The sequence below is a fragment of the Cyprinodon tularosa genome, unplaced genomic scaffold (assembly GCF_016077235.1).
Source record: "Cyprinodon tularosa strain WSP-4 unplaced genomic scaffold, ASM1607723v1 ctg346, whole genome shotgun sequence".
NCBI lineage: Eukaryota > Metazoa > Chordata > Actinopteri > Cyprinodontiformes > Cyprinodontidae > Cyprinodon > Cyprinodon tularosa.
Genome location: NW_024039059.1, coordinates 1,644,637 through 1,668,161, shown reverse-complemented (window position 1 = coordinate 1,668,161; position 23,525 = coordinate 1,644,637). Strand labels below are relative to the sequence as shown.

Here is a 23,525-nt window from a genome sequence, read left to right as displayed (position 1 = left end):
AGGTTTATGATTCCACATTCAAAGGACATTTATATGAAAAACAGCCCACAGCTTTAAACATCCTCCACAAAACAGTAAATTAATCTTTACTAACAAAAACGCAGTTGCACTTTATTAAACTTACATTTACATTTACAATTTTCGGACTGCAAATAATATTTCTTTGCAGGCATGGCCTGAATTTTAAAAACTATGTTTCCCATTTTGAGTAGCAGATATGTTAAATCTGGCTCTGTGTTATGTTTAGTTAAAAGATCCAAGAAACTGAGATCAACTAACTAAAATATTTCAAATACATTTTTTATTCTAAAGAAACTGTCAAGGGTCGTGAAACTGTGGAAGCCATACTATTTACTTAGTAAAAAATGTATGTAAAAAAAAAAAAAAATAAGAAGAAGAAGAAGAAGATTGATGTAATTTACTTTTTGTTAAGTCTTTGCACATATGTTGACCATTGTTATCCAAGGTGTTGGGCTGCTATAAGAGAAAAAAAGGCATAATGAATGTCTGGAAAACTGAAGCTGAACATTTCTTTAAAATATATCTTCTTTTCTTTTTTTTTTTTTTTTCTTTTTTTTTTGTTCAGGCCAAATACTTTTTTCTGTTATGAGAGAATTGAGATGACTGAAGAAAAAAAAACAAACATATTTTTCTTGTCACATTTAAAATGTTCTGGTTTGAAATAAAAAGGTTGTCAGCTGGACGCCATGACACGCTGTTAAACCCTCCAGAACAATATCTCTCCACCATCTTAGCTTTTTTCTGTCCCTTCATGCACCTATATATCCATCCTTCTGTTCTCTTATAGATGTTTGAATCCTCTCCCAGTTGGCACTCCATGATCGAAACAATACGTCCTGAATACATCAGACAAAACTCGGAATCAAATCTACCGCTTCAGAAAAGAAGGTCTATTCCTGCAGCAGTTATAAATCATCAGAGCTTTTACAGGAAACGTCTTACTAGAACAACCATTCCTGAAACATCAACAGAAAAGGCCTTATTGCCACTGAGATTATGACGCTGACTCTGATGACAATAAAAAATTTGCTTAAAGTCTTTAAAGCCGGGCAAGCACTGTACGTTTTTTTTTTCAGTTGTTGCACGCAGCTACAGTTCACCTGTACGACGAAGCAGCAGGATTTAAAAGTTCACAGCTCACGATCTATGTTCTCACACTGTGCAGCCCGACACTCTGTGACGATGTATTTGGACAAAGACATGGCTGAGCAAACGTAGCTACTACGCTCTGTAAATTTTACAGAAAGAACTCCCATTTCACTTGCACCCCCGCCATGCTTCTGTGTTTTCGTCTGAGAGGAAGAAGAAGAAGAAGAAACCTGCTTTGCATCAAGCCTAAGGAGGAAAAAGTAAATGAATGAATATAAGGATGACATTATGCTCTTTGGGCAATGGAAAAATAACACTCTGAACAAGGCTAAAGGACGTATTCACCTTTGCAACGGTTCTTTAAAACTTTCTCCAAAACATGTTTTATAATCCAACCAGTTTTTTTAGATAAAGAAATGAAATACAAATAAAAAGGTATAACTTTGCCTCAGAAAACAAACAGCCTCTAAAACATGGAGTACATCACTTAGCACAGATTTCACTTTGGTTCAGAGGCAGAAGTGATATTGACATCTCCCATGCTGTTCCTGTGGCGGAGCAAAGAGGAAGCTCAGGCTCCCCGTGCTGAAATGACCCTTTTCCTTGTCTTCAAAGGGGCTTGATGGTGAAAAGCTTTGACAGTTAGTGCCAAGAACTGAAGAAAAGCTCTCAATGCTACTTCACGAAGTTCACAGCAGTATCAAAGGCGTATTCTGAATGGAACATTTACCCTGGTAACGTGCAAATGTCTGTGGATTTAGATGTTTTTTTGTGTAGGGGCAGCTCCAAATGAAAAACATCTATACTAAATTAATTGAAAAATCTTGTTAGTATAAAAAAGAAAAAAAGAAAAAAAAAAAAGACAGCTTTAGGTTAAATCCGTGTCATCTTTGGGTTAAATTAATATCTCGACAAACTAACAGACATCTATAACCGAACCAAAATGTGATTTAAGAGCATACATTTTTTTAGCTGATAATATTCTTACTGTTGTTAAATATGCGTTAAAATATTTTCTTAATGTCGATGTACCGGCCAGCTGACAGCTTTGTTAGGGCCCGGGACATCACAGTATTTTTGGCTCAGCTGGCTCTCCTGCTTCGCTCTCTTTCACACTGCACCTGGACCTCTGCCATCTTTCTACTCTATTGGCGCTAAGCTCAAGTATTTCTGTAAAATATTTTCCATATCCATATACATTTTAACAAATGATAATTAGATTGAACATGTGGGATTGAAATAGGACCTTGGTGTGTCTACTAAAGTTTTTTATTTATTTATTAAGTTTGGGGTTAAGAAAAAAGAAGAGATTACAACATCCTTTTTAATCGCTGTAGCTTCAGTGTCCACGATCATAATTGGGTATAAGATGATTTTAAATATTTCTTCCAATTAAATTGCTTCAATACTTTCATGTGCAAGTTGTATACCAAGGTTTTAACACATTTTTTGCTTAAAACCATTCTAATTTTCTACTGGCCTTCCAGTTTCAGCCTGTTTTGTAGAAAAACGCGGACTTCTTCCTCAAGGACATAATAGTTGAATGAATGTGTGTAACTCAGGAACAGGTTTTTCCTTTTCCAACTCATACATCCCAAGGTGTTTTCAGCCTAGGGAAGTTGGAGTTCCTGTCATTAGGAGAATCATCCTGTTAGGATTATCTGTAACAATGAACAGGAGAAGAAAAACTGTATGGACTTTTGAGCAAGCTCAAGGGTTTACTTTCTATTATGCCTATTTAGACCACCCTGAACTCTTAAATGCAGTTTTTTCTTATTTCTTATACTTTGTGGTTTTTTATTTTTCAGCCCTTTTTATGGTTTGTTCTTGATTTGCCTTGAGCATTTTCCTTGACTACAAAGGCAACTTTTATCAGTCGCTGGAGAGACTAGACAGACAAATTTGACATCTAAACGGAGGAAACCCTTCAGGGACACTTTTGTTGCAAGAACCAAATATTATATTCATATAGTCATTGCAGGACGAGTAGGAACCCTGACAATAGGTAAAATAAATTGAAGTAAAGCCTGAATTATAAAACCAAGTCATTGCTATTCTGATCTTCACCGTGGCAATGACAAGTGTCCCATTAAAGAGCATTAAGCGGATAAACCCTTCCTATGAATAATTGACTCCCTCTCCAGATACACAAACCACATTTCCACAAATAATAGATATGTAAGCTGGCATCACTAGATGTCTCCCAAGACCAACACCCACAAACGATGCAAGGCAAATCACAGAGAACGACACGTTTTACTGCAGAGCATTTACATTTCCCATTGTGTGGTTTCAGCAGAAGAAAAAAAGAACACCCTCAGTGCTGCTGATTTACTACATTTATTCTGATATGTTCATATTCATACAATTTAACAACAGCAATGGATGTTTGGATTGTGTGGGTTTCACAATCCTGAGGGGGTTTTTTTGGGGGGGGGAGGGAGGTTGTTAAAAATATTTTTTTACTCTTTATTATTTCTTATTTTCTTTGTTTCTCCTAATTTATGCTCATTATGAATGTTGTGTGATTCCCTTTCTGGTGCATTGTTTGGATTTCTGTGGAGTTCTTTTCACATGTAGTTATTTTCTGTGAGATAGACCTCGAGTCTCTTGGTATTTCTGTTCGAATTTGGTTAATTAGTCCCCCTCCTTCAGCTCCTTTAATTGCACTACTTTCTTTCTGACACAACTTCTAAAAATTAAAGCTTATTAGCCTCTGGTTTACTTGCCATATCTCTAATCCTTAGCATACAAAAGCATGGTTCTACAGGTGCTGGTCATAAAATTAGAATATCATGAAAAAGTAGATTGATTTCAGTAATTCCATTTAAAAAGTGAAACTTGTATATTATATTCATACATTACATACAAACTCATATATTTCAGATGTTTATTTTGTTTAATTTTGATGATTACAAATGACAACAAATGAAAATCTCAAATTCATCATATCAGAAAATTAGAATATTGTGAAAAGGTTCAAAATTGATGGCCCCTGGTGCCACACTCTAATCAGCTAATTAACTCAAACCACCTGCAAAAGCCTTTAAATGGTCTTTCAGTCTAGTTCTATAGGCTACACAATCATGGGGAAGACTGCTGACTTGACAGTTGTCCAAAAGACGACCATCGACACCTTGCACAAGGAGGGCAAGACACAAAAGGTCATCGCTAAAGAGGCTGGCTGTTCACAGAGCTCAGTGTCCAAGCACATTAATAGAGAGGCGAAGGGAAGGAAAAGATGTGGTCGAAAAAAGTGTACAAGCAAGAGAGATAACCGCACCCTGGAGAGGATTGTGAAACAAAACCCATTCAAAAATGTGGGGGAGATTCACAAAGAGTGGACTGCAGCTGGAGTGAGTGCTTCAAGAACCACCACACACAGACGTATGAAAGACATGGGTTTCTGCTGTCGCATTCCTTGTGTCAAGCCACTCTTGAACCACAGACAGCGTCAGAAGCGTCTTGCCTGGGCTAAAGAGAAACAGGACTGGACTGCTGGTGAGTGGTCCAAAGTCATGTTCTCTGATGAAAGTAAATTTTGCATTTCCTTTGGAAATCAAGGTCCCAGAGTCTGGAGGAAAAGAAGAGAGGCACTTCATCCACGTTGCTTGAAGTCCAGTGTAAAGTTTCCACAGTCAGTGATGGTTTGGGGTGCCATGTCATCTGCTGGTGTTGGTCCATTGTGTTTTCTGAGGTCCAGGGTCAACGCAGCCACATACCAGGAAGTTTTAGAGCACTTCATGCTTCCTGCAGCTGACCAACTTTTTGGAGATGCAGATTTCATTTTCCAATAGGACTTGGCACCTGCACACAGTGCCAAAGCTACCAGTACCTGGTTGAAGGACCATGGTATCCCTGTTCTTAATTGGCCAGCAAACTCTCCTGACCTTAACCCCATAGAAAATCTATGGGGTATTGTGAAGAAGAAGATGCAATACACCAGACCCAACAATTCAGAAGAGCTAAAAGCCACTATTAGAGCAACCTGGGCTATCATAACACCTGAGCAGTGCCACAGACTGATCGACTCCATGCCACGCCGCATTGCTGCAGTAATACAGGCCAAAGGAGGCCCAACTAAATACTGAGTGCTGTACATGCTCATACTTTTCATGTTCATACTTTTCAGTTGGCCAACATTTCTATAAATCCTTTGTTTTTATTGGTCTTCAGTAATATTCTAATTTTCTGATATGATGAATTTGAGATTTTCATTTGTTGTCATTTGTAATCATCAAAATTAAACAAAATAAACATCTGAATTATATGAGTTTGTATGTAATGTATGAATATAATATACAAGTTTCACTTTTTAAATGGAATTACTGAAATCAATCTACTTTTTCATGATATTCTAATTTTATGACCAGCACCTGTAATTGTTCTCTGTTGGATTATTTTGTTGACCAAACATTTCTCATTCTTCTGTTAGTCCACCTGTTCTTCCTACATCAATCTCATCTCCTGTTTTTTCATATTTACACCTTGTTTATTGGATCTTGTAGTTTTTTTTTTACAGTATATATTTTACAAACTCTCCTCCAAGTACTATTAAGCTGTGTGAATTGTACAGAAATACAAATTTTAAAGATTTCTTTAAAATGATTTGGAAACACTGCAAATAGATAAAGACACCAGATTCGTTATTACACTCAATCTGTTTGTTTTCAGCCTTCAGTGTCTTAGCTGATCTATTTGAACAGAGAGCAACGGTTCAGGAGTTATCAGCTGATGCAGCTCCGGCTGGTGAACATCCTCACAGGCCTTAAAGAAACCTATCTGACTCGATCAGAAAGGTGCAGTCAGGTGTGCCAGATGACAGACACAATGAATGTTTGCGTCAGCGTTTGACTGGTCAAACAGCGTGAAGGAAAAGATAAATATTGCAAATCGACGTTACTGCTTTTTCACAGTACTGTAACAAATAAAATACCTTATTTTTCTGGACTCCTATTTAGGCCCGAGTAAGACCTGGGAACATGTTGCTGAAGTGAACAAAGGTGTTGGCTCAAACGTTTCATTGCTTTATCAACTGTAAGTAGACAAGACTTCTGAGGCTGGCAAATCATGGTCATGTACTAAAGCTTTGAAAACATGCATTACAAATTACCATGATAGTCCTAAGTAGTATAGTGAAACAAGACCATTAGAACACAGTTTTGATGGTTATTTTATTTATTTTACTATTATGTTAATTATTACAACCAAATTCCTTTTTATTTCTGCTACATGAAATGTTTGAGTTTTTTTAAGTTTTTTAAGGACTCCATAGGCCCCCATAGATGACATGTTTGCTTCTGACCAAGGGAATACCACTATGATGCATAGAAAGTTGCTTATAGACAGCACCACGATGTTATTAATTGAACAGTTCCAGCACAGAACGGCTAACACCTGTTATAATAGTTTTTAATAATTAAAAATAATAACTAACGCTACAACTAATTAGTACTTTGATAACCAAATAAACTGTTGAGTACTTCTTAATAAATACATATTGGGCGGTGAAAGGGGCTTGTTTTAAATTATTACTTCTCCTAGTGGTTTATTTTAGAAAATGGCATCTCTGTCTGTTTACTCCAGTCTGTTATTATGTGCCTGCTATTTTAATTTTGATCTACTCTATTATCAATCACAATTCATCGGAATATTTTAGCAGACAAAAAAACCTGCCCTCTAAAGCAGAGGTCTTCAACAGGGGGTCCGTGACCCCTAGAGGGTCCTCTGAGGTACTGCAAGGGGGTCGCGAAAGTCTTTGTTAATTATACTTTTTTTATATTCCCTGCTGCAATTTGTTTTCCACTAATTGAAATGTCTTTAAATACACATTAACATCAATTCAGCACACTATAGAAAACAAAAAAATGGAGACAGAAGATGTCTTTCAGTCATCAATGCACACATTCAGCATCACAGGAGCTCTTTCAATCTGGGCACCGTTTCCTTCACAACACCTATCCCATAAACAGGGAATCAAAATCAGAAATACTTTAATAATCCCACGGAGAAATTACTTTCATTACATGACTCCATCTGTAATAGTGTGACTATTTGATATAACGCAATTTCAGAAAATATATATATAATTAGCAGGTCCCCGCTCCATCTTGCCATCAGTTTGGGGGTCCTTGGCCTGGAAAACATTGAAGACCCCTACTCTAAAGAGTCTTTTACAATATATAATTGCACACATGGATATTCAGTTAGCAACACATTTACAGTAATAGACATTTTGCAGCTTTTGTGTTTTATTTGTAGAAGTTCATTAAAGGAGAATTCCGGTTTTTAACACTTTTAGCCCATTTTCTCTAGTGTCCAGGATGAAATCGAATGATCGACACCAAAATTTTGACAATTGGTCAAAATTTTGGTCGAGAATCAAGAATCCACCTTTCGTATTCCATTTTCAGAGTTTTTTAAAGTGTTTAACAGAGACGTTAGCACCTCGACGTCGGAGTACACAGAGTGAAGCGAAAAGACTACAACTGTGTAAACAGGCCCCATTTCCGTTTCCGGTGGCAGGGTAATATTGACTATTCCAACAGAACTCAATGGGATTTACAAAATGCTAAATAAAACACTACAGGAACGTTTTTTCTTTACGAAACTTATTTTGGAACGTCATTGAACAGCGCTGACGACCCGGTGAGTAGCATATTTAAAAAAAAGAACGTTTAAGGTTGTTTTAAGGACATTATCGGACATGCTCTATGGAAGCCATTCTGAAGCAGCCAGGGGTGGATTCTAAATGAGCCAAAAAGCAGAGACAGCACCAACTGTCAAAATTTTGGTGTCGATCATTCGATTTCATCCTGGACACTACAGAAAATGGGCTTAAAGTGTTAAAAACCGGAATTCTCCTTTAAGTAGTCTCTTTATGCTTATATACTGCCCACACCCATGTTGTGTGTTTTCATTAAGGGATCTTTCCTCTGGAGTGAGTGTGAGTGTGTGTGTGTGTGTGTGTGTGTGTGTGTGTGTGTGTGTGTGTGTGTGTGTGTGTGTGTGTGTGTGTGTGTGTGTGTGTGTGTGTGTGTGTTAGGGTATTTATATTCTGCAACAATATTAATAACATCAACCGGCAAATTACATAATTTCCAACATCTAATGTATATTTTCAATGACTGGAACATCAACATCTAAAAAAATATAGCAAAATCTCATATATGGTAGTAAAAATAAGTAGGAATAAACATTTTGGAAAAAACATCCTGATTAAAACAACAAAAGACAAATGGGAGATAAGTAGTCATAGTCTGTCCTCTTTGGATAAAAGGGTTTTTTAATGTGATCCCTCTTTCCTTGCCTTGTCAAAGTAAAGGATGTAATTGAGCATCTATATGGTGTAAACAGTGGAGGAAGATGCGCTGAACGCACCACTAAAACTGTCAGGGAGTTCCTATTAAACTGAAATTGCACAAGGATGTGTATGCCTGCTGACAATATACAAAAGTATTTATAAGCGCAGATAAAGCCAAAGTAGGTCTCACTAATGACATATATATATCTGAGAGCCCAGTTATGTACACTTCCACTCCATGTGTGTCTACCTTTCTATATTTTACATCACAAAGCAATTTCATAAGCTTGGCGAACTACACAACACAACTTGTTTCATTATGTAACACCAATAGAAGGCAGTGTACCCCTGGGAACGGTACTTCACAAGGAAGCTAGCGCGGTAATGAACTACATTATATTATACGTCCCTCAGGCCCTAATCAGACCATAGAGATGGCCAATACGGGATCAAAACAGACATTTCCATGGCCCTCGACATCAAGCCCTATCTCCAGAACTCTGCCTTACCTTCCGTCATGTGTGAGATCCCAGGTAGAGAACTCATGGTCACCTCGATTAGCGACTGTTTTAGGAGCTCCTGACCAGATGGCGTGACGTTTGATGGCGACCAGCTCCTGACCAGCCTCTGGTGTGGCCAAACGGTTGCAGCAGGTACCCATTTTTTAACATGGAGGAAATAACCGAAACAGTCGTCTTCAACTCCCTCTGTTATGAGACGTGTTTGTATTACACTTTACCTAAAAATTCAAGCAATACTTCCACCGCCAAACAAGAGGAAAGATAAAAACAAACTAAAAAAATGTTTGTTCTTGTCTTCACATTTTGTCCACTTATTCAGCTGCTGCTGACCTCTCCCCAAACTGCACAGCTAACGCCGGAGTTGCCTGACAGCCTTACGCTCGCTCCCTCCCTCCTCTGACAGAAGTCTTTCTGTCTCCCACCACCATCCAGTCCACAACATTGTATCAACCATCTTGTTGTTTGTCTCAGTCACTGTTTGTATGTGAGCGCTTCAATCCCTCCTTTGTGTCTGCCCTTTCAGAACCCAGTGTGGTACACAGATGGAGGCCGCTCTCCCTCCAAGCCCAGACTTAGGTCCAACTACAGTCTTGCTGTGAGGAGCCAGACCAGTCAAACCTACGCTGTTGCTACATGTGGGATGATGATGTAGAGAAATTCAACAACTTGGTACATTTTTCTCATTCCAGACTTTTTTTTAAACTATCTTTTTCATTTTTAAGAAATGCTTAAGATAAAATTCCAACTCTTGAGGTAAATAAAGTTAGCCGTTTGTCACTTAAGAATCTCAAGAACACCGCAGGAATCATAACACAACTTAATCAAAGTGATTTTCATCTGACAGTTAATAAAAAAAGTCCCCTTACCATTAAAGGCTTCTTTAAAAAATGCAGTTTCTTCTTAACCTTTCTTTATCCCTAAATATACTTTTTGTTATGGTGCTGACTTCTGTTAGTAATGTCAGATTATCACATTGATTCTGTCTTATTTTCTCACTCAATCAGTAAAGGAGGAAGTTTAATGATACAGTTTGTATAGAACAATATGTGTTCGCAATGGACAACATAATTACTTCAACGAAAAAGTACTTGCAATTGTAAAAAATGCAACTGCCATATCACAAAGGCATTCAGTTTCTGACCGCATTATATTTAATGGGAGTAAGATACGATCTCTCACTCACGATTTTCAATATATTTAACAAGAATTGATGTTTAACTCAACAGTATCAACAGCCCGGTATTCCGGTCTGCCTTATTTTAACAGCTTGAACTTCAGTTGAAATACAACTCTTATTTTTTCTAAATCCTTAAAAAAAAAATTGGATATTAAGTTTCTAAATCAGTGACCAATTGTTTTTTATTTCATATATAGTTTTGGTTTAACAGTACGCTAAACATAGAAACAAACAAGACGCCATTTCAATGTCTATCAGAAATTTTCATTCTAGTGACGTCATTTTCGTGCTTGTGGGAAACTATAAAAAATATCAGAGCACAGCTGATTCGCACACAGAGCTTTATGTGCAGCAGACACAGGCGGCTTTTTGGGTTTTTTTTCGGTACAGTGTTTTTAACAGCTGTATAAGTGATGGCAAAGAATCAACGTCCATCAAGGAAGCTTTGGAGGAAATTCTGAGGGCCAGTGATGCCAAAATAGAGGAATTTCTTGAACCTATGCTCAGATTGATGACCAAGATGAACAGCAGCTCCTACTGGAGCCCATTTATGATTAAATCATTAGCTACATTTTTTATTCCAGCATCAACTTTACATGTTGATTGCAGCTAGTTGGAATCACAAATAATATGGTTATCTTATGTTTCTTTTCTTAGAGTAATCAGAGAGTTCACCCCATTAATTTGTGATTTATAACAGTGTTCTTACAAGGTACTTTGTGATATTTGGAAAGCTGTAGGTAATAATTTACCATGTTGTAATCAGCTTCATGTTGCACCTATAATGCATTCCATCAGCCCTCAGAGGTCTAAATTTGCAACTCCTAAGTCATGAATTTCAACTAGAATGCTCCAAAAGGGGAAAGAACAAGTCACTGCAATAGAAAGTTATCAGACATCCACTTCATAATTGAAGTTATTGTCGTAGTAGCTAAACCTTTCTACTTTGACCGTTTATATCAGTATTTACAGATCCTTCCTCCCAGCAGCTGTAAGACTCTATAACCATCACTTTTCCCAACAAACTCAATAAGTTTTTACTGTACATTCATGCAGATTTTTGCTGTTTCTATCTTAGTCAGTTAAATAACATGTTGCTGTCATTTTGCACACCTCTGAAGTTGCTGCTATTTTCAAATATCCATTACTATAAAAATGTCCATAGCTGCATATTGGTTATTTTTTCTCCAGGCGCACAGTTTTATATTGTTAAAACACTATAAAGTACAGTATTTTATAGTTTATCTTTTAACTCTTCACTATGATGTTATTCTTATACATTTTTCTATCATCTTTTTGCTGCTATAAACACTAGAATTTCCCCATTGTGGGACAATAAAGTGAAAGTAAAGTTTTATTGTAAAATATGATTCACTACTACATATAATGGACGGAGTACAATGGAGATCAGAGTTTTTATTATTTTTATGGTTATAATAGTGGCCACAGTAGCCACAAAGAAAGAGATGGCCTACTGGCTGAAAAGGGGAATGCAGTTAATTCAGAGATCATGTCTGTCCAACTCGATGAATTTGTGTTCTGTGGGTCATTGAACGCATCATTATCCACGCTGTGTGTTGATATTAAAGTGGTTTGGTTCTATTAGACCAAGTATGATAAGTATATTTTCTATCTTATATTAAAAATAATTTTACACCTGATAACTAATTAGTTGGTTTAACAGTAAAATTGAACATTAGATACATTTCCTTTTTTACATGTATTTTTTTTTCTTTTTTTTTGGTGTGTCCCAAGCACTGCCAGTGAAAAACCAAAGGATCCTCTACCATGGTCTTCATTAAAGCTCTTTGTATAACATATAGGCCTGATGAGCTACATGCACACAATGGCTCTCCCTAATAGCACTAGTATTGAGATGGCAGTACGTAAAATCAAAATTAACAATAAATGATTTAAATATATTACATCTTTGTTTTTGATGTTATAGGTACGCCAATCACTGACACCTTTGGGGAACTGATTCACATAGAGAAGCTGGAGCCTAAGGAGGGAATTTGTCGCTTTATGGCCTTTAGGTGATCAGGGGTTTTTTTTTGGTTCTTTGTTTACACTCATTTATGTTATATTATTCTAAGTGTAAAGGTCACCAGAATAATTTAAGATTTTAAGATATGTTGGCCTATTAGCAAAAACACTGATGAGAAAGGCCATTTCTGTCCTAGGCTGCACCCTGGACCAGGCTCGGACTGGTAATCTGTGATACCGGGCATTTGCCTGGTGGGCTGGTCCTAATTCTGGCTCCAACACTTACTCCCCGGCTGAAGCACCTACCTGTGACAGTAAATAATTCAAGGAGCTCAACAAGTAATATAATGTTAACTACCTAAATGATGCATGCAGTATATATAGGCCTTCCTTGTTATGTACATCCTTGTGATGGTTGGCATATGGTGTAAGTTTCCTAAAACTATAAAATCTTTGAAACAAACTAAATTATAATAAAATCAAAATGCTTTCTTTAAACCAAACTATAATGTTCCTCTTGTATTTGGTTCATTCATGTTTGAATATTTTGTAAAATATGTTGCGGTGCATGATGGGGTTTCGCATCTGTTTACATTATTCCAATTCATTGCCCACATGCCACCTAGACTCACAGTGAATGCTTACACCGCTGAGCTTTCATGTATTCATTCTTGAAGAAGTACCTGTCTGCCTCTATATTGTATTGTTTTATGTTGGTGTTTTTACAACATTCGGGCTTAAGTTACGCTGTAGACCTAGTATGTGTGAGTGGGTGTCTCGCTGTGGGGCTTCGTGCAAGTGTGGACGTTATGCAGCAGCAGTAATTGTCGCGTCCGTGTTAATAACCAGTCAGTAAAACCGCATTATAGAAGTCCTGGTGACGGTTTCCATTTGATGCTTGAAGATAGATCGGTTAATCCACAATATATATTCGTATTGTGTTTCACATTTGAGAAGCACATATTTGACTGTGCTTCAATTTCTTGGGCTGGTGTAGATGGAAAAATGCCAGGGCCGAAAGCTTTCGACACTAAAATGCCAACAAGTTGTGCAATGTATAATGTGCATTTACTATTTGATACCATGTTCAACAGCCTGTTTCTTTATATTTGACACCCAGTGCAATAACTATATATATATATATACCGTAAATTCTCTAATATTGGCCTGTATTCCAATAGCGGCCGGGACTCTAACATTGGCCGGTCTCGCTGTCAGAGGAGGTAAATAATGGCCGGTCTCTAATACAGGCCGGGGCTATAAACGTTTTTTCTGGGCATACCTCAACATTATACTTGTGGTAGTAACATACAAGTACCACAGCCCTGCGCAGCTGGACGACAGGCCCTGACTGCTGTCCGTCTGCGCGAGGAAGAGAACAGACACGCAGCAGAACAGGAGGAGCGCGAGTGATGAGGAGATTAAAGGGAGAGATGAAGAGGGGGAGGAAACTGAGGAGGAGAATTAAACAGAATTGGAGGATTTTATTTATTTTTTTTACTTCAAACCAAGCGAGACATGGTAACTGTACTTTTTCAATAAATGAACCCAGTGTTTTATAGGTTCAAATAGACACAAAATCTCATTTTTATTCATTCCACTGGTAGTCTGTTTTGCTCAAATAGCAATAGAGGCCTGTCTCTAATTCTGGCCTCTATCCAATAAAGGCCTGGACCGTGATGCACTTGAGTGAAATAAAGGCCCGGGCCTATATTAGAGAATTTACGGTATATATCTATCCATCTATAAAAAAATACCCATGAACAATAACCCTGTATAATAATCCTGCTATGAAATAAATAAATAAATAAATAAATAAATAAATAAATAAATAAATAAATAAATAAATAAAATATGTAATAAAATAACTGTTACATGTGGACGCACTGCATATACTTTATATATACATATCCCATGCACCTTTATCTTCCTTTGGCACATTCTTTTTCTCTTTGACTATTTGAGCTGATGTAACGAATACATTTCTCCACTGTGAGATCAATAAAGTCAATCAATCAATCAAGAGAAATGTGATAGAAATTCACCCACATCCATACAATAGACATAAGCTTAGTACAATGACATTAAAATAGAAAACTAGATGACATTTTTTTAAAAGCAGCATGAAGTTTCTTTTCTAAAGAATTTTAGACAATGACTAAATGGATTGTTTTACTTTTCCTTCCAATCAAAGAACAAAAAGGAGCCATTCTTCCATATCATTAATGCTTTTGACATTTCAATAGATGTGTGGGAAACCTTGGCGTGTGTAGTTTGTGTGGGGTGGCATTTATTGAAGTACAATTTGTCACAGAGGGGTGACTTTCACAAAAGAGAGGTCCACCATTTATCTGGGTTCTGCATCAAAGAGCCGCTCAGTCTGACTTCATAAATCAACCAACTGATGACTATTGGTGAGGTGGGTCGTTTGAGGCAAACGCTGAAGGGTTTCTAACATAAACAAAAAAAAATTTGCTGATCAGACTTAGGGGTAGCAGATATGAACAATTGATGCTCTGCATGGTGCAGAAGTGGAGCGATGACCACATGCAGAGGATGGTCCTCGAAACAGTCCAGGTTTCAAGTAACGACCCTAAGACACTTTTCTGGATCTCCTCCTTTTCCGTCTGAACATTTCAACTCTCTCTGCAACAAATAAAGGCCACAAGTACTAAACAAATATTAAGCTTCCTCAAAGTTAATATAGATTTCTTTATACCGCTGTATTTTTCTTTAACAAAAAAAGTAAGTAAGTTTCAATCTTTTTTTTAAGCGGCTGCATGTTGTCAGTGTCAAAGCAACTGAAACACAATTACTACTCAAAGAAAATTTTAAAATGTATCTATTATAATACTCATGTTCAAATGGAACGGACGGTGGAGGAAACTAGCATAAAATACCAACCTAAACAATACATTTTAAAGTATTACAAGCATCATTAACTGGTATTTATCATTATAATGCATTGAAATGAATGTGTCTTTCACAATAATAATACAACAAACGCATATTATTATAATTAACTGTTTTCGATAAAAAAAGAAAAGAGAATATGGTTTGTTTTTAAGTGCAAAAAGGATATTTCCAGTTTTTCTAAATCTAAATATAATACAATTATATATATATATATATATATATATATATATATATATATATATATATATATATATATATATATATATATATATATATACCATGTTATATGTAGCTGTGCAACTTAAGGGAAAAACCTGGATGAAGATGGTTAAACAGAAGTTTTATATTCAGTCCAATTTTCTTGGATTCCAATGATTTATATAACTAAAAATATATACCTGCTGAATCTGGGATTTTTCTAAGTTTCTAAGTTCACATTTGTGAATTAATACCAAACACCTTAAGGTGAAATTAAATATTCAAGATGCCCATTTTAAGACTTACATCTGAGACAGAGATGAACACCCATTTATGTGCCCTGACCAAGAAAGTCTCAAAGAGAAATATTTATGTCTGCAACAGAAAGAAGAAAACAGAAAGCATATAAAAAAAAAACATCTACAAGATGAACATGAATGAGAGATGAAATATCAGCAACACAGCCAAACAGGGTCAGAACAAAACTCTTTGATGCGCTTATGGTGCTGTGTGCAGAGAATCAAGACAACACCTACGGTATTTATCTCCACAACTGCTGGAAAACAAAGTCAGGAAGAAGTCATGCAGAAACTAAATCTAACCAAGAAGATAATGACCTTTATTCAGAGAGAATAGATCCAACAAGTCAAGACAAATGTTTGGATTGTGAGTTGAGAAAGAGGATTAAACCATAATCATAATCTAAAAACTGTGGTATGTGAATGTGTTTAGTCTCTTGACTAGCAGAGCCACTGTTCACTCTGATTACAGCTCCAAGTACTGCTTTGAACACCAAGAAAATTATATTTATGCCTGATCAACTTTGCAGGACTCTTTAAACTCAGACTGAAAAGAGAACCACTGTGAACCAGCATGGACTTTACACTAGTCCAACATCTCTCTGGCTGTTTGTTTTTGTTGGGCTCTGCCCTGTATTTAGCCTCATCAATCTCCCTAATACCTCTAATCGGTTTCTCTTCCTGATCGATCAAAAGCGACCACAGAGAATGTGGTGCATCAAAATATTTCAACCTTTTTATTTTCAGCCACAAATTGCAGGTCAAAAAAGTTCACTTTGTTCTCATCTGACCACAACATCTTCTTCCAAATATTAGTCTCCCTTAAGTGTTACATTACTCTACAGCACAGTGGTGTGACTGAAAGAAAAGCCTACAGTCTCCTTGTAGCCTGTGTGATCCACAGTACATCAGTGACCACATGGTTCCTTCACAAACAGGCGTTGCAGAAAAAAAACTCAAAGAATATTTTATTAATTTATTATTTTTCTAAATGTTAATTCATTTTTTGAGAATCAGACCATTAACTAAAGTATGAGGGCTGGTTTTAATGTCTGTCAGTACAATATGAATATCACTGTCCACTTGCAGACATGCTCCACATTATTTTGAGCATCTCTACAGTTAAAAGAAGCAAAAAAAGTATTTTTTGTACCCTTTCATTGAACGAAGCCTCAAAGCTCACTTTAACTAAAATATTTTCAATAATAATATGATATATTAATACAAGTTATATTTAATAATAAAGTTTAAAAGTTTTTTCCGGGGTTCTCCCAGATTGGTTGACATTAAATCCAATGACCAAACACAGCTGCATTTTTTTATTTCTGCTAAAGCTTCAGTTTACTCAAAGGATTTGCATATAATGCAAATTAAATAATAAAAAAAAAACTGGCACAGAAGTTGCTGGAAAAGATTGAATACAAATCTCGACAGAAAGTTCAGCCAACATCAAATCAGCATTCATAGCCCACATTAACGTCCATAACATATGGAAGTGCATAGCGGTGTCCAGATCAGGCTTTGATGAAGCTCTTCTGCAAATGTGTTGCAAAATGGTTCCCTTCTCAAAGTCTCATAGAAGTTTTAAGTGCTCACTGGGGCATCACCAATTCCTGTCTCTCTACACTGGCTCCCTGTTCGTTTAAGAATTTATTTTAAGATTTTTATTGCTTGTGTTTAGATGGTTGAATACGATGGATCCTCAACATTACCGACCTTCTCCAGATGTCTTCTCCGGCACGTGCTCTGAGGTCTGAGGTCGATCGTTCACACCGGACGCAGCAGGCGCGACAGAAGCAGCAAGTTTACATGCAAAGTCAATGGTTGACGCGCGTCAAGGCGCAGCAAAAGGTCCCGCGGCACGTTTTGAGCAGCTGAAGCAGCATTTTTTGGTGTTAAATGTACTATATAAATACAGTCGATCAGATTGGATGTAGAAGTCAAAAGAAATTACAGCAAAAATCTGTCAACTCTACATGTCTTAAATGTATAAAATGATTGACTTTAAAAGAACTATCTAAAGACATTAACAAAATTCACTGGCCATCAGATCATATTTTGGATGCTAAACTCTAAAAGTGAAGCTTTAAATGACATGTTTCTCCATTTTAACCCCAGCCTGGATGGGATTAGGCTGAAACCATGTGACTGACACGACATACACCATCACAATCTGGACATCACTCGATACGTCCATCCAAAATAACATCCAAGAACTTTAGAGGTAGGCTGTTTTCAAAAAGCTTTTCAGAGCTTGACATAAATCAAAAAATAATGTCACAAAATGTAAGGAATTTCAAGCAACCCTGAGAAACCTGAATTATGTTTCATAATAGTAAAAAAAGACATGATTTTTTTTAACCATTTTTTTTGGCATAACATTTTGTCTTTTTTTTTTTTTTTTTTTTTTTTATAGGCATTTCTAGCACCCCATGGTGGCCCCCGCTCTGAAAACCACTGAGCTACATCACTGAAACCGTGTCCTTGGACTAGAACAAGCAATGCTCACATGGAACTATTACAGTCATTAGAAGGACCTGAACTGAACTGTACGAGGCTAACATGAGAGGCTAGCTTTCTTAGCATTATTTATACACTTCTTTAAAGTGTTTTGAGGGTTTTTGTAATTTATATTATTATTCCAAGATCTTTTTTTCGGTCATCTTTCATTATTATATGAGCATTAAATAAATCAAATAGATCTCAATAGCCTGTACACTATAAACCTCTTCCTTTAAATTCACTGTGTTTATTACAATGACTATGGATGTTGCCCTTTCGCAGCTGAACAATTTCTTCTGCTTCCATCACTTTGATCCACCCAAACTAACCAGACAGGAATGATGCACAAAAAAAAAAAAAAAATGTTATGTGCATATAAATCCTGAATGGCCAGAGTACACGCCCCAAACTAAAGTAACAAGACGGTGCCTGCGGCAGAACCAGGAGACGCAACAAAACAGGTTAGCGTCAACTGCTTGTCATGTTATTAAAACAAAACAGTAACCAAACAAGTATAAAAGCTATTCAAAGAAAAGTGCATATAATGACCAACCCATCCTTCTCTTCCTGATGTATGACTCTACCAGTGGATGTTTCAGCTAATAGGAGCCTAAAAGGACTGTAATACACAACACAAGCATCACTAGATGCAAACAAACTGTGTTCAAGATCAATACTCCTTTAACAAAAGGAATTCATTTCTTCAAAGAGCACTGATGTTATCAGCTTTTCTGGCTGTTTGCTACTGAGTAATATTGGTTGCTCTTTGAAGAAACAGATTAATGAATGTTTACATCCCACTTTGGACCTGATCTTACGAATGTGGTCAAGTGAAAATAAAGTGAAGGTGGCATGACTAGCATGGATTCTTTCTTAACAAGGATATTAATTAAAACTTTCTGTGTCGTATGAATAGTGCAACGTAGACTAGGTTTACTTAATTAATAGAAGGTTGAAGCATAGGATCTTCGACTGAAAGCACCCCTCTCTCCAGTGTCTTGTAAGATGTTTTTTTGTTGTTGTTGTATACACTGTAAACTCAGATGTGGAAAGTAATTAATTACACTAAGCAGTTGACACTTATGTTGTACAATTATCTTGTTTCTGTTTACTCAAAGCTGCTGCGTTTACAGGTTCTTGCCGTTTAAGTAAATTTACCTGAAACTTTTGAATTCATCTGGTTTTATATGTGTGTTAATTAAGCATAACGTAAATGACTTAACTTAATAACTTGACTGCAATAAAGAGGTTCTTGTGCAGAATTTGACAGCAAGATCCTATGGTGGGCGACAGGTGCAAAATGCACACTAAACGACCAAATGAGCTGCAAAGACATGTTGATCCAATCTCTAAAACACTCAAACACAAGAAATAAATGCAACAGAAAAACATTTCAAACAAAAGTAGAAATTAGCTACAAACAGGTGCAATTAATAAGCAATAAATTAATGAGCTGCAAAACACACGTATGAGCAAAAACAACTATCAAAAAAAAACAAATGCAAACAAAAAAAGCTGCAGGCTTAAACAAAACGCTGCAATCACAGAAAGAAAATGATGCAAATGGCAAAAACAACAGCAAACTGGTTCCACTAAACAGAAGTTCTCAAGACCAGCAGAGGGAGTCGAACAATGATCAAACCATTTCGTACCAAGACCCATCTTTTTTGTTAATCATGAAGGGAAGGCAGACTTAGGCATAAACCAGCCCCTAAGCAATAACCCTCGGTTTGTGCGTTGGTGTGGAGGGTCCGCCACATTGAGTGCTGTCTCAAACCACATAGTGGGTAGGGCCCGTGGACCATTCAGCCCTTAAATAGAGAGTCTGCATAAGTTGCAGGCTGGCTGGAATTCGGCAGCAGGTGTAACAGCGGCCTAGTGACGGAGGAAACACGTTCCGCCAAATATAAATTCCGCTGGTTTGCAGCACCTTCATCACACTGACAGAAAATCACAAGTAAGTATATGAAAAAAAACGTAAAAAATAAATCCAAAATGGAAGGTCCTCTTTGAAAAATAGTTTTATCAGACCGTATACATTTGTTTTAAGAAAGGGGCAAATGTTTATTGTTATGTTAACCTGCGACACAGAGCCATGGACATCATATACCATATGCCGTCTATGCACAGAGCTACAGCCATGCACATGGGGCATCACTGTGTTCCCATAGCAATGGCTGCTTTCCTTTTCCGTTGGAGGGAGACGGGCTGTCCTATTCTCGATAACACCACCCCACCTTCAATCAAGGCGCCTTCAACAGCAGCAAGTGAGACTTCATTTGGAGTGACACTTAATAGTTGAGGGTTAGTGCTTAGGGGGCATTTTGGGAATGGGCCTTAGTCAGGTATCTCTGTAAGCCATCCATGACTCTTAAAAAGATTTCCTGGCTCTGCCACAGACTCCAATATAGTTAAAACTCTTTAGTCTCAATGAGATCTTTAAATATTAATACAAAAGCCATTTAATAATGTAGTTTTTAATGACGCCAGATATAGAAATACAAACAGTATTTTACAGTCTGCACAGGGTACATATTAAACCTAGGTTTCTCTGTCTGTCATTGAACCTGCTGAAGTTAAAAATTTAAGACCATTCTTACATATAATAGGATGTACCCTCTGTCCCCCAAAAAAATAATATCAGAGAGTTTAATTCAGAAAGGGTATTAAAAATAAATAACTGTCCCAAAATCAGTATGAGAATAAAAACGTCATCAAATGCTGAGATTGGAATTTAGACAAAAAACTCTGAAGGGTGCATCTCCAAAATTCTTAATTACTGGTTCATATAAGCAAAAAATTCTAGAGATAAGAACGTATAATGTAGGCTAACTATAAATGGATGATTGTATGTTCACAACCACAGGCATAAATGTACTCGTGAATCCAAAGAGCCATTGATCAGTGGAGGTGCTGGCTGGGTCTCTGTGGAGTTTCTGAACAAACACAGTGAGTCTGAACTCACCTGTCCAGAAACTCCATCATCTAACTACGTCTCACTGCTTCAACTTCACTTTAATTTTCCCTTTAAGTTGAAGATACACAGAATGTACCATAATATTTCTGCAATATGGGCGCTGCCATCTTATAATCAGAAATCATCAGATGCTTTTAATTCTGTTCGATTTCAAAGTAGTTATTGTGATTCTGACTTTTAACATAATGAATCATCCAATCAGGATTCTGGCACAAAAACCATTGTGATGTCAGAACTTAAACATTTTTCCTCCCAATTATTCCCCAAACTAAAACCAATCAGATTGAGACTGCTGACTCGGATTTACCCAAAAAGGCTTAAATTTTATTAAACACTAAACAATCAAAAAATAATGCCAAGCTTAGAAATAAAATCTGTTTTTAGTCAAAGGTTATATAAGATTCATGCCTTCCTCCATCTATAACAGTGATGGTACTGAATAAATCATATATTATCAATTTCTATATTAAAGCAGCTTCATTCAGGGAATGGGACAAGTTTAATATTTTTTTACTACAGAATGTAGGAAACTGCATCATGATATTCTATTTTATATCTACCTCTTTTCTGAAACAACGCTGCAGCTTTTTGAAACCTGCTTAAAATAAAGCTAAAAAAATGAGAACTCTTTTTGGTCCTGTACCCAAAACTACATGAAATGTTATGCATCATTTATCAGGGTTCATCTGTGGTGTAAAAAGATTTCAGTATATATTTTTAATAACTGCATGTCTTAAAAAAAACTGCTCATGTTTTAAAATGAGGCCAAGCACAGCTGGGAATTCAGGCTGCAATTCTGATTTATGTGCTTTACAAGAAAAATAAAAAGGCCATTAAAGAATCACTTTAAAAACATGAAACCTAATCAAAGGAACAGAAAACAATGGTTCTCTTAGAAAAATTATTAAAATGGCTATTTAAAAAAAAAAAAAAAAAACACACAATTATAGAAAGAAAATGACAGAAAATATCTTTGACCTTTATAGAAAAGCAGCTGTTAACTAGTATTAACAGATATAACTCATATCTGGAGTTCTGGAAGACGGTTTAAGGAGCATAGACAGTAAAGGCTGCATCCATCGTCTAGTTTTGGTTCTGTGAAAATAAAATGAAGAGGGCTCTGATGTCCAGACTCATCTACATGGTCCTTACCTGACCTACAGCTCTTATATTAGGGCTGCAACTAATTTTTACAATCAATTAATCTGCCAATCATTTTTCGGATTAATCAATTAAAAAAAATGAAGGTCAAAAGGTTCCCTATAGGAGATTTAATACAGAAGTTCAATTAGATAAAACTAAAACGATGCTGCTTGATTTGTGCTGGATAGAATATATTGACAGACTAAGAACAATTTTAGAGCCTCTTCACTCCATTTAATGATTAATTGATTACCGAATTAGTGGATGATTATTTCAATATTTGATTCATCACATTTATTCTGAGTAATTTTTTAGTCCTAATTTACATCACAAGATCTAATGCCACAAATCCCCAATAACAATAATTTCAATTAAGTTTCACTATTATGAAAACAAGCATAACATGAAAAGCTAACTCAAAGTAACTCAAAGTACTGCCTCAAAGAATACAATAATTTTAAAAGTATTTCTCATTCAGCTGTGTGGTACGAGAAAATTACCTGAAATCAGGACCTGAGTGAAAATATTTACCTTTTGATGCCAGAAAATGAGGATTATTTTCCCTTAAAATACTAAATACTAAAGCTAAAAATATACAAACACTGGGAAGGGAATTAAATTTTATTGTGAAAAAGCCTCACCAAGCTGGAAAATCAAGCAAAGTAAGCAACAGACTTAGACATTGTCCTTGGCATGACATTGCCATGCTGTAATTTTTAACTTCCCTGCTTTTCAGAAAGCAAACAAAAAAGTATTTCACACCTTCAACCAATAAAACAACAGAGAAACTGTTGTTGACATAGCCGTATCTTGCAGCCTTTATCTGTCTGCCAGGAAACTGTTGGTTCTTTGCTTTAGCCGTGGCTTCACAGCTAAACAAAGCCTCTCTTTTTGCTGTTGAACAAAGAGCGCCAGAAGACGGACACGAACCAACCCGTAGCTCTTCACTCCAGTATTATTCAACGGTTTATGTTGTACAGTAGGTGGATGGGTATTTGAAAATGCCTTTTTGAGAACTTATCTACTACAATATGTTGCTTTTGACACTAAAGTTCAGAAAGCAGAATAACTGATGTCACACAGGGAAAGGTGGGTGACAATAAAGAAAAATATATCCCAAAAGTTACATGAATTTTGTACATAACTGAAAAGGGAAATATAAATTATTTCAAAGAAGCAAAAAAAGAAACGCAAAAAGTGGCCCACTCACATTTGTCGAAATTATTGCCTTAATCCATGCAGAAATTCTACAATATGAGAGACACTAAGACCCCTACCCTCTCAGCAGTCTGACAAACGTGACAACACCAAAGAGCTGCTGTTGGATGTTTTAAATGTTGCTAACATTGAGAGTAAAGCAAGTTATTTTTATAAACAAACATTGTTTTAGCTG

The 23,525-nt window shown here is 36.5% G+C and overlaps 1 protein-coding gene across 10 annotated transcripts in view; it reads right to left on the bottom strand.

Annotated features, from left to right (window-relative positions):
• plekha7a (pleckstrin homology domain containing, family A member 7a) overlaps nucleotides 1–23,525 on the bottom strand; it is a 198,178-nt gene that overhangs the window by 153,519 nt on the left and 21,134 nt on the right. The window contains exon 1 of one of the 10 annotated variants that reach the window (XM_038294823.1): nucleotides 8,923–9,089. The exons of the other annotated variants lie outside the window; for them this stretch is intronic. Coding sequence (XP_038150751.1) covers nucleotides 8,923–9,074 — 152 coding nt within the window. The 5' untranslated portion in view covers nucleotides 9,075–9,089. Of the gene's footprint in view, nucleotides 1–8,922; nucleotides 9,090–23,525 lie in introns of those variants that run through there. 10 annotated transcript variants of the gene reach the window in all.